This window comes from Wolffia australiana, chromosome 15, assembly GCF_029677425.1.
Source record: "Wolffia australiana isolate 7733 chromosome 15, ASM2967742v1".
Lineage (NCBI taxonomy): Eukaryota > Viridiplantae > Streptophyta > Magnoliopsida > Alismatales > Araceae > Wolffia > Wolffia australiana.
Genome location: NC_135849.1, coordinates 10200906 through 10211816, shown reverse-complemented (window position 1 = coordinate 10211816; position 10911 = coordinate 10200906). Strand labels below are relative to the sequence as shown.

At 42.5% G+C, this 10911-nt stretch overlaps 2 protein-coding genes across 2 annotated transcripts; both read right to left on the bottom strand.

Annotated features, from left to right (window-relative positions):
• Positions 1-255: 255 nt before the first annotated feature.
• BUBR1 (BUB1-related (BUB1: budding uninhibited by benzymidazol 1)) lies at positions 256-2841 on the bottom strand. The gene is made up of 11 exons (XM_078587378.1): positions 2535-2841; positions 2370-2429; positions 1985-2129; positions 1727-1884; positions 1343-1424; positions 1199-1265; positions 1068-1119; positions 824-995; positions 670-746; positions 536-601; positions 256-451 (listed from the first exon to the last, which is right to left on the bottom strand). Exons 1-11 carry the CDS (start codon positions 2726-2728, stop codon positions 388-390), a joined length of 1137 nt encoding a protein of 378 aa, XP_078443504.1. The 5' UTR covers positions 2729-2841; the 3' UTR covers positions 256-387.
• A 2419-nt stretch (positions 2842-5260) lies between these two features.
• RSW3 (Glycosyl hydrolases family 31 protein) lies at positions 5261-10156 on the bottom strand. The gene is made up of 6 exons (XM_078587018.1): positions 8436-10156; positions 7662-7935; positions 7047-7182; positions 6292-6502; positions 6017-6223; positions 5261-5724 (listed from the first exon to the last, which is right to left on the bottom strand). Exons 1-6 carry the CDS (start codon positions 10098-10100, stop codon positions 5359-5361), a joined length of 2859 nt encoding a protein of 952 aa, XP_078443144.1. The 5' UTR covers positions 10101-10156; the 3' UTR covers positions 5261-5358.
• Between the last annotated feature and the right edge of the window lie 755 nt (positions 10157-10911).

Genomic DNA, 10911 nt, shown 5'->3' with positions numbered 1-10911 from the left:
AAGTGTCTGCCTTTATTTTTATGTACTCAAATTTATGTATCATAAATTTGAGTACATAAAAACGTATCATAAATTTATGTATCATAAAAACGTTTCAGAATACAGCACAGAAAATAATATATTTTTATGTACTCAAATTAAATCGGGCAGCGCAGTAGTTTTTATTTATTTTATGGTCCATGATTTCCTGGTTTGCTATTGGGCATGAGCTCCTATCCAATATAAATTCTTTAGACATTTTGTTAGAAACTGAAATGAGAATTAAAGATGACTAATTTTTTTGTGCAACTTGCAGTCCTCCGGAGGCAATGCAAAGGCTTTCAAGAGAGAAACTTGATGCCAAGAGAGGAAGGAACAACCCACAAACTAAATCAAAAGCAAGGCTCTTCACCTCGGAAGGCAGCCGAGTGGGAAGTTCCGCAGTGGGTTCTCCTTCAACAGCTCAGACTCTCTGAAACAGTTTAAAAAGGAGCGTAAGAGAAATGAAATTATTTATTCCCTTCTATAGTTCGCGGCTGATTGACGTGAACTTTACTTTCTGATCTTGTGTTCGTCGATTTTCTTCAGCTTAGCAGCGGAAGACGCCGGCCCAGGCAACCCGCTGCATGCAAGAGAGAGACATCAAAAACTAAATATGGTACTTCGCCAAGCAAATCAAATCATTATTACCCTTCGCACTCTTCATCGACAAAGATCTCAAGGGATGATCCCGGAGCTCTGGCGTGGACTACAGGTTTCTGGGGAATCTGGCAGTGAAAAGATGATTTTTTTTCTTCATGAATAGCAATATAAATCGATTATAAATGAAAGAGAATCAGGTCACCTTGACTGATGTCCACTTAGAAGGGAGAGGAGTATTCTCCTTATTGCGGTTGGATTGCGTTCCCAGCACTTGCCACGGTCTAAAATCCGCGTTTTTTACAGCATCGAGTCGATGCTTTGGTTGGCATTCCGCAGCGTCGTTATAAACAGAGATGGGTTTGTTCAGGTCGACCCTACAGATCAAAGAACAATCAAGAAGAAGAACCCAAGGTTAAATTTTCTTTCTTTTTTGTATTGTAATTCACCTTTGAAGGGCTTTCTTTCTCTGAGGATCGGCTCTCTGCGCTGGTTGTCTACCTGTGAGAGGAAATTTTGGGTAGTGCCACCGATTGATTTTTATTTAAACTCAACGATTGTTAGAGGACATGACGCTTACCAGGATCCCCAGAAATTATTACGGTTCCGAAGCTTCTGTTTGAGTCGGTAATGTCAGACGACTCATCCTACAGAAATCGAGGAAGAAAAGTTACCATTACTGTTATATAAACTGAAGCCAGCTTTGGACTAAATCGAAGCTCACTTCGTGAGCTTTGCTTCTCAGAGTTGATCGCGCCAGAAATTCTCTGTAGACCGATTCAATTTTTTCTACTGGTTGCGCCTTTCTGGAGCAAAAAAATATAAAGTATTAAATAAAGAAAACGTCAAAAACATTATTTGATCGCAGGCGAGAACAAACATGTGTCCCAAGCCTATAACTTGTCTTTGGAAACACCAAATCAATTTTTTTACAACTTGTTGGAGAGCGATTTACTTTGACAACTACGCAAGAAATGCCCACGAATGTATCCAGAAATTTCATCAATCACATCGTTGAGTAATGAATGTAGCATCGAATCATATAAATAATTTTGGGGTCAAACATGTTCTCGGGACAACTGGCGAAGATAAAATTGGAAAGGCTCACCTGGCGATTCCAAGGTTGAAGATTTCGTCGGCGCTTCTGATCTTATTCTTGGATTCTAAGAGTAGAGCGTAAGCCACGTAATAAATGGAATGAGACTGTCCGATCCGATTGGCCTCCAGAAAGCTGTAAATAACTTCCGCATCATTACAGTTTTGAGCCTGCCAACCATTCAACCAGAAGATCAGAATATAATTGCGGAAGCAATTTTCCGCAGATAGCTATCTTATTCTTGAACGTGCATGCAGTTCCGAAACATACGTATTCCAACCAGATTTTGAGGTATCGGAGATCATCCTTATAACGTTCATCATGCCAAAACTTCCTCACGCACTGTTCGTAGATGACGACCAATCCAGAGTAATCTCCTCCCGCAGGAAATAACTCCTGGACCCACTTGATGCAGCTAGAAAAGTTAACATGAAACCAAAACTCATCAGCGAAAGGAAATGGAACCGACCGAAAATTCGGAAATCAACACCAACTAACACATAGAAATGCGGGAATATAGTCATCTCTGATTCGGAGAAGAACAAGATTTAACGACGACAGGAGATTCGGAAATAAACGACCCAAACATCGAAGAAAAGTTAAATAAAGTGAAATATTTTTTAATCCATAAACAAAGTATCGTTAGAAAACCCACTCCAGCCACGGTTGCAAAGGATCTTCCCCGTCGTACTCATCGATGGCCCCGATTAAACGCCTGCAAATTAGGCGAAAGAAAGATCAAAACCCGGTGAATTTCACTGAGTTGGAAAGCGAAAACTAGGGCGAAAACTGCAGAACCGAAGCAAAGAGGATTGAGGACCTCCGTTTCTCGAGGAGAGATTTTCTCAGGGCGGTGTCGCTCTGGGATTTGAGTGATTCGTTCAAGAGATCGACTTTCCGACCTCTCTTCAGCGGCCTGACGTTCTCCTTGAACAACTCCCATTCGTTCCCCGTCTGCCTCTTCGAGTACAAGAATTCAGTCTCCGGATCTACAGAGCTCAGCAAATCCTCCATGGCAATCGCCGGAGATTGGAGAAGAAGAGGGAAGGGAAGAACTCTAGAACTGAGAAAGCGAGAGAGACGCTGTTCAAATTTTCAAACGGTCTCTTGACGCTCGTCAGACCAACGGCTCTATTCTAGAATATTACAAAAAAGACCAACTTTCGTACTATTTATAACCCTTATCGGTGGATGACAGGAACGAGAGAGGATGGTACCGTGACGTTACCGTACTATTTGAACGGCAATTGTCAGTCACATTACCGTGACGGATGAAGTGACGGTGACGGTATTCAGGGGTAGTGACGGTGACGGGGTGCCCTTGACATGTGAGGTGTCAAAATGGCCGTCACGGATGATGGTCGTGATGCTTATTTAATACATTTTAATAATGAATTTATTGACTGAAAATTATGAATATAATGAATTTAATAAATAAATTATTGACGCAAAAATTAAGGATTTAGTGACTTTTATTTTCATATATTGTGATAATTAAATTATTGACATAAAATTGTGAATATAAATAATTTAATAATTAATTTCTTGATGGAAAAATTAAAGATTTAGTGAGGTTTTATTTGAAAACAATTTAATAATTATTTTATTGAATGTGAAATTATGGATATAATAACTAATTTCTGGACAGAAAAATTAAGGATTTTATTGATTTTTTAAAATACATTTTAGTAATTAATTTGTTGATGGAAAATTGTTTACAAATAATTTAATAATTAATTTCTTGATGGAGAAATTAAGGATTTAGTGTCGTATTTTTAAATACAATTTAATAATTAGTTTACTGAAGGAAAATTATGAATATAATTAATTTAGTAATTATTATCTCGACAGAAAATTTAAGGATTTAGTGATGTTATTTAATTAAATTAATTTACTGACGGAAATTTATGAATATAATAAATGTAATAATTACTTCTTGGCAGAAAAATTAAGGATTTATGAACATTATTTTGATTACATTTTAAAAAATAATTTACTGACTGAAAATTATGAATTAATTAATGTAATAATTAATTTCTTGACGGAAAAAATAATGATTTAAGATATTTTTCTAATACATTTTAATAATTAATTTATTGACTAAAATTTGTGAATGTAATTAATTTGCTGTCGGCCATTTACTATAAGTTTTATTGCTTTGAATTCTTAAAGTGAGATAGTGAGATGGAGAGATAGAAATAGGGAGATAGAGATAGTAAGAGCAGAGAGGGATCTAGATAGGGAAATATAGAGATTGAGATTGGGAGATAGGGAGTGAGATAGGGATGGAGATAGGGAGATAGTGAGATAGAGAGTTTGAGATTGGGAGAGAGAGAGAGAGTGAGAGCAGAGATAACATAATTCAAAGACAAGTGATAGAGATAGTAAAATAGAGATATTGAGATAAGGAGATAGAGTAGAGAGGGATGGAGGTGGGGAGATAGAGAAATAGAGAGAGCAGAGAGAGATGGAGAATAGGGAGATGGAGAGATAGAAACAAGGAGATGGAGAGAGTGAGAGTAGAGAGTGATCGAGATAGGGAGATACAGACAGAAACTTCAAAACTAAAGCAAGTCTCATGCTTGAATGAACATAACAAGGAATTAAATGAAATGCAGAATTGTTATAAAAAATTAAATTCTCAAATTTTCTGGAGTTGATGACAGTTGATTCTATTCAGATTGATCTAGTCCCAATAGCTCATATAAGTAGAGCAGAGTTCAAAGTAATCTATCCCAAAGAAAGCAAGGGTTTAGATACCTTTTCAAATGCCACGGTCAGGTTGTCTCGGGCTGTCAATAAAGGGTTCTCCACCGCCAAGCTCCAAAAGTATCGATAAATCGTTGTAACTTCGTTCTCGTCAGTACAAATAGATAATATAGCAAGTTGCCAAAAACCATTCACCATTTAATGCTAGAGATAGAAATACATAACAAAATCAGTAATATAATTCTATTGATATTGTTGTAAACTTCATTATCAACGGAGAAGACGACATACTGCTTGACGGAGAAGCCCCTCTTGACAGAAGCAGTCCACGACTGACGGAGAGTCAATGGAGAAGAAGGCACTCAAAGAAGAGCTCAACCTGGCAAGAACTCGACGGAAAATCCTTGGAGAAGAGCGTTCGACTTCGACCTAATGGGGAATCCTTAGAGAAGGTAAGCTCTTAGAACTTCTATGACGGTTTTAGATGTTATAACGGGGAATCCTTAGAGAAGTTATAAGTTAGAAACTTAGAATTAAGATACTATTTCCATCACCAGTGAAGGTGACGCCATCATGGTGACGGTGACGTGACGGGACGACGATTGAGGGACGCGTGACGGGTATGTGACGGATTTTTTCAAAAATCCTTAGACACGTGACGAGACGGTGAAGTGACGAACCGTTCTTCATGTCACAGTTCGTCACCTATCGTCATCCATCCCATCCCATCTGGGGCGTCACGTCCCAGACGTGCCGTTCCCTAAACGGGTGACATTATAGACGTTTCTGGTACTTTATTATAATTAGAGTAAAATAAATTTGAAAATGACCAGAAAATTTGAGGAATAATGTTTCTATGAATTCCGTTATAAGTTTTTGATGTAAATGGGAAAAATTTGGAAACAATAATCTAAAAGTTCTAAGCTTGTGCTCAACTACAAGAGCTTCAGGGACCAGTCATCCACAATTCTGAGGTTGGGCCGGCGGATGACGACGGCTGCTGTCTTAGCTCGCGGACGGAGCGTGAGAGGCCCGGCCTCGACCTCTACTTCACCGCCAGCAGGCCAGACAGCGGCTCGATGTGGCTTGACCGGGAGGCCGAGGATGACGACTCTCTCGACAACGCAGTCAGATGAGAAGACTTTGACCCCACGGTCAACAGACACGGGGGATGAGTGCAGGGTTTGGTTAGAGAAGACAAAGCGCCGGTGAATGAAAGCCCCCTCCGTGTAGTCGAAGCTTCTCCCGTCATCCAGGTAGAGCTCCCCTTCTGCCTCCATTGAGCTGTTCAGGGCCACCACCTGAAAGCACACAGATAAGAAAGACGGAAGGGACGAGGACTAAGATAGACTTATAAGTTTAGTATAAGTTTTGCAGTCACTAATGTGGATGAGGAGTCGTCGTCATTCTTTTCTCATTAGCCCTCGCTGGAAATGAGGATGATGAGTCAAAGTCGTCACTGCCCCGATGACGACAGACAATGACGAAATTGTCGTCCGTCTGGGAGATGATGAAGATGATGAAATCGTCACTGATATGAATTTCGATGACGGGTTTCATCATTGTAAGCAAACACCCTATTTGGTTAAGTACCAGAGTGAAGGGGTCGTTGGCCATCTGTGTGGAGCTCCGCCGGAATCTCTCTCTTCTGGGGATGATGGTGCCGGCCCTTTGGAATGCAGGGACGCCATCGTCTGAAGCTTCCAGCCAGTGGGACCTCCCACCTGCATAGGCCATCCCGCTTCGCACGTCGAACCAGCTCTCTTTTCCAGGTAAATACACGTTCACAGATTTCTGCCGCTGTTCGTCATCCAGAAAGACCATTAACAACACGCACACAAATGATTGTTCATGATGAGAAGACGAACCTCCTCGAAGATGCCCTTGACAAGGAGACTGTCTCCGACCAGGAAGGCATCACTGATGTTGAAAGTGAGGGGATCGTTGGGGAACTCAAGCCACAGGGGTCGCATGACAGGGGTGCCACTGACGGAGGCCTCCCTGAACAACGTATAGTAGTATGGCAGAAGCGAATAACGGATGTGGATTGCCTCCCTGATGCGCGCAGTGTTCTGCGCCCTACATAGATTGAACACAAAAGAAGAAACAAAGTAAGAAATGTCACAGCTTTAGAAGTCCATTGTTTTTTTTTCTGGCAAAAACAATGGAATCATACATCTCTTCAAGGTATGGCTGCACAGTGCGGATCGGAATTTAACCCAACTGGGCGAATTTCCGATTACCCCAAACAAATTGGGTGGTGAGAATGGCAGTTTTTTTTTTGAACAATAAAAGGGATGAACACCTGATGAGTCGGGTGAGAATGGCAGTTATGAATGAAAATCCAAACCACCCCCACCTAGGACTAAAGCCAGGTGCAGGTGCCCTGCGTGGGAGTGCCTCCCAATGACCAAAAAATTCAACCAAAAAATTCAACCAAAAAATTCAACCAAAAAATTCAACCAAAAAATTCAGCCCAAAAATATGTTCTTAATAGCCAAGGCACACTTAAGAGCATTTTTTGGCTGAATTTTTTGTTCAATAGGACCATTCCTATTAGCTTCCCTTCCAGCTTTAGTATAAATGTTTCATAAGGGAACAGGAATCGAGAGAGAAATATTACCCAAAAAGCCAGGGTTCACGCCTTCTAGTGTCATGATGTGCATGACCACGGAAGAAAGGGTAGTACGCCCCCAGCTGGTACCAACGTACCAAGAGCTCGGGTTCTGGGTTGCCAAAGAAACCACCAACATCGGCGCCTGGTTTGGAATGAAAACAATAGAGAAAAAACATTAGCCAAAATGCCAATGCCTTTAACACTCTATGTAAAATTACGTAGCCTAACAAATTAAGACTTTTAACACGTTCTGCAATTTAATAAGAAGAACAATTAAGACCTTTGGCACTCGATATAAAACTAATCACCGAACAATGAAGACCTTTCACAAACATGTTTTTGTGAAAGGATTAAGGTAGTTGACACACAATATAAATTTAATTTTTCCAAAAAAATTGCACTTTTTAACTTTCAATCTACGAAAAAATCAGCGTAACAATCAACACCTTCAACATTCAATATAAAAAATATTATCCCACCATTTAAGATGCTTAACACGCAAGATAAAAATTGCTCAGCCGAATAATTAATACTAAATATTATCCGACCTTTAATACTAAATATACATCCAGTTTCTTTTCCTTGGTCTCTTTTTTCCGACTTATCGAGGAGCTGGCTTACCAGAGAAAGTCAACCCCGCCAATCCAAGAGTCAAAACCATAGGAACTGAGGCCTTGAAGTGATCCCAATCAGCCGTGTTATCACCCGTCCATATGGCGCCGTACCTCTGTGTTCCAGCAAAGAAGGCCCTTGACAGAACAAATGGCCTATCTTTTCCACCGCCTCTCCTCAGGAGTCCCTCTGCTGAGGCCATATGAAAATAGTACCCGTAAGCGTTGTGCACTTCTCTGTGTTCCACCCCACCATAATGAAGTGCATCCCTAGGCATCGTGACCTAGCCAGCGCAAATATCATTAGTGCTTATCCATAAATCCAACAAAAAATCATAGATCGCATTACAAAAAATAACTCTAAAAAGTCGTCAGCAAAAATATTTTAACATATTATTTCTGCATCAACACATGTCCCCTATTTTCTGGTGAATTATGCCAAGAAAAACAGGGAAAACGAGATGATAGGAGACTAAAAATAGAATAAGAGTGCGCTTCACCTGATCCAAAATGTGTTTCCTCTAAGTAAGCAATCACGCATTCCAAAATGTGTTTCCTTTAACCAGCGAATGATCAACTTAGCTCAACCATCCCTTCCATAATAATTAAGCATTTTATATTAGTAATGATCTACTGCTTCACTGTTCTACCGGCACCAACATTTATACCTCCTGATATCTTGCCGAAGTATTTACAAAGAAAAACTAGAAAAAAATCCCTAAAACTAGGCTATTTCTCAAGAACAAGGGCAGATATAGATAGAAATGGAGCGAATTGTGTATACCTCGGGTCCATTGAAGACAGACGGCTCGTTCATGTCGTTCCAAATGTAGAGAGACGGAGTGGAACCCACGTAATCTTTAAGCGAGAATTTATTCGCCCACCATTCTCTAATCTCCGGGTTCAACATGTCCGGGTAGGAAGACGACCCGGGCCAACACCACCCATCAAAATCCTTCCCAGATGAATCTTTCACGTAATATCCCTTCTCAGTCGCCTCGGAATGCAAGCCAAACGACTCATCCCTCTTGATATGAGGATCAACTATAGTCACCATGCGCCTCCCCTTGGCCCCAATCTTGTTCTGCATTTCTACAGGATTAGGAAACAACGACTTATCCCAAGTGAAATACCTCTTCCCATCCGTATGTTCAATGTCAAGCCAAAGAACATCATAAGGGATGTCATGTTCATCAAACCCAGCATCCACATTCGCCACATCTTCCTCATCCCGGTAGTTCCATCTGCACTGATGATACGCCACGGCAAACAGCTGAGGCAAAGCCGGCGACCCAGTAACTCTAGTGTACTGTCGTATCACGTCCTTCGGGGCAGGCCCAACGAAGAAGAAAGCGTCGACAATCCCAGCCTCGCTCATCCAAAGGGTATCAATTCTCTTCTTCTTGTTCTTCGTGTTCTTCGTGTTCTTCTCCTCGGGAGAGGAAATCGAGGGTCCATCGTCCCAGCCAGGGCTGAGCACGTCGATCTGCATTTCAGCGGCGTTGAGCCAGAAGAACCCGTTCGATCCGCGCGGGCCGTGGGAGAGCATGAGAGGAACAGACCCGTAGAGCCCGAACGGGGATTCATGGAGGTACTCGAAGACGTCGAGGTTGAAGAGTCGATACGGCTCTGATTGATCGATTCCTGGCCCTCTTGTGTACTGCAGCCCCAGAGATGTAGACGCGTGCTCGGGAATGCCGTAGACGAAGTCGGCGTCGTAGAACGAGAGATCGAAGCTGATCGACTGTGGCCCGCGAGGGCGGGAATCCGTGTGACCTCGGAATCTCTCTTCCCAATCCTCGCCATCTTTGCTGCTTCTCCGTTGCTCGAAGTCGAAGAGACCGTTCGAATTGAGGGACAGCAGGAGATCGTCGGGGGTTCCCGAGCGACGGACGTCGAGCGCGAAGGGATCATGGCGGAGGACGGCTTCGATCCCGTCCGTGAGATGGATGGTGGAAGAGGGACCGTCGGATGAGGTGGAGATCGTGGAAATCAAGAGCTTGCGCTGCTCGAGCTCGGGGACGACGACGTCGGGGACTTGGAACCGCTTCTTAATGGCGGGATCGTTGGATTCGTCGACCTTCAGTCGCAGAATTCCATCTTGGTAGACGGAGAGCTCGATAAGAAGCGGTCTGCTTTCCTGGATTTCTCGATCAGAGATGGCCCCATCGGCGAGATGCTGGGATTCGTCCGATCCGCGTTCTTGGATGAAGGGCGAAGTGGAATTTGGCTTGGGGAGGAGGATCGCGGTCAAGCGGCCATTTTCTAGGGCAACGCCGGAGACGGAGAAGGGGGAGGATTGGGGCTTCTTCGCCCGCGCTCTTTTGCAGAACGGGGTCTGATCGCAGTTGCGGAACTCCTCCTTCTTCCATGAGAGCACTGCCGAGAACTCGCCGACCATGAACAGCGCGAAGAAGACGAGCGAGAGCGCCGCTCTCGCCATGGCCATGGCCGCGATCAAAGCTCGATCTCCACTCCCCCACCTCCCCCCTCAGTCTTCTGAGTTTTTTCTACTTTTCTCCCTTGCTTTGGAGCGAATGTGCAGGCCCACCAGGAAACGGCCCAAATATAGCCCAAATAGTATCATGCGGCCCATTAAGAAAATACCTGCTCTCCCCAAAGTCCGAGCAAGGATTGCAACGGACGACGGAAAAAAACGGGACGCGACGGATATTCGCTCTCCCATCTGTCTAGTGCACGGGCGTGGACGAGACGGTTTTTCGTCCGCGAACGAAACAAGCGTCACGTCTGACGGTCTAGGAGTTTGGACGAACGACGGGACGCCGAATGGTCCGACAATGGACGGGATGGGACGGGACGATGCAAGTTATATTTCTGGTGAGATTATTTTTTTGGAATATTTTTATTTGGCAATTTATATGCATGGGAAGGACATCAGTAGAGGGTTCATATAGTGTGTTGATTCATTGGCCTTCTGAATTGACTCCAGTAACATCAAGGTGGAATTATCTAGAGAAGATGTTGATTGGGTAATGAATAAAGTAGTTGCCGTAATTTGTATAATATAATACTATATCTAGCCCACTCCAAAACTATGTTCTGTGAAGATGATTATTGGTGTAATTCATATAATTCTTTGGCTTGTAATAAGATATATGGATGTGTCTCTTGTTCTATTTAGTGATGAGCTACTTTATTGAATTTTTTACCCAATGGAATATGGTTTACAAAAGATATTCATAAAGTTCCATATAAAAGAAAATACTTCTCTATGATGATCCTAGAATTACTTTTTTCCA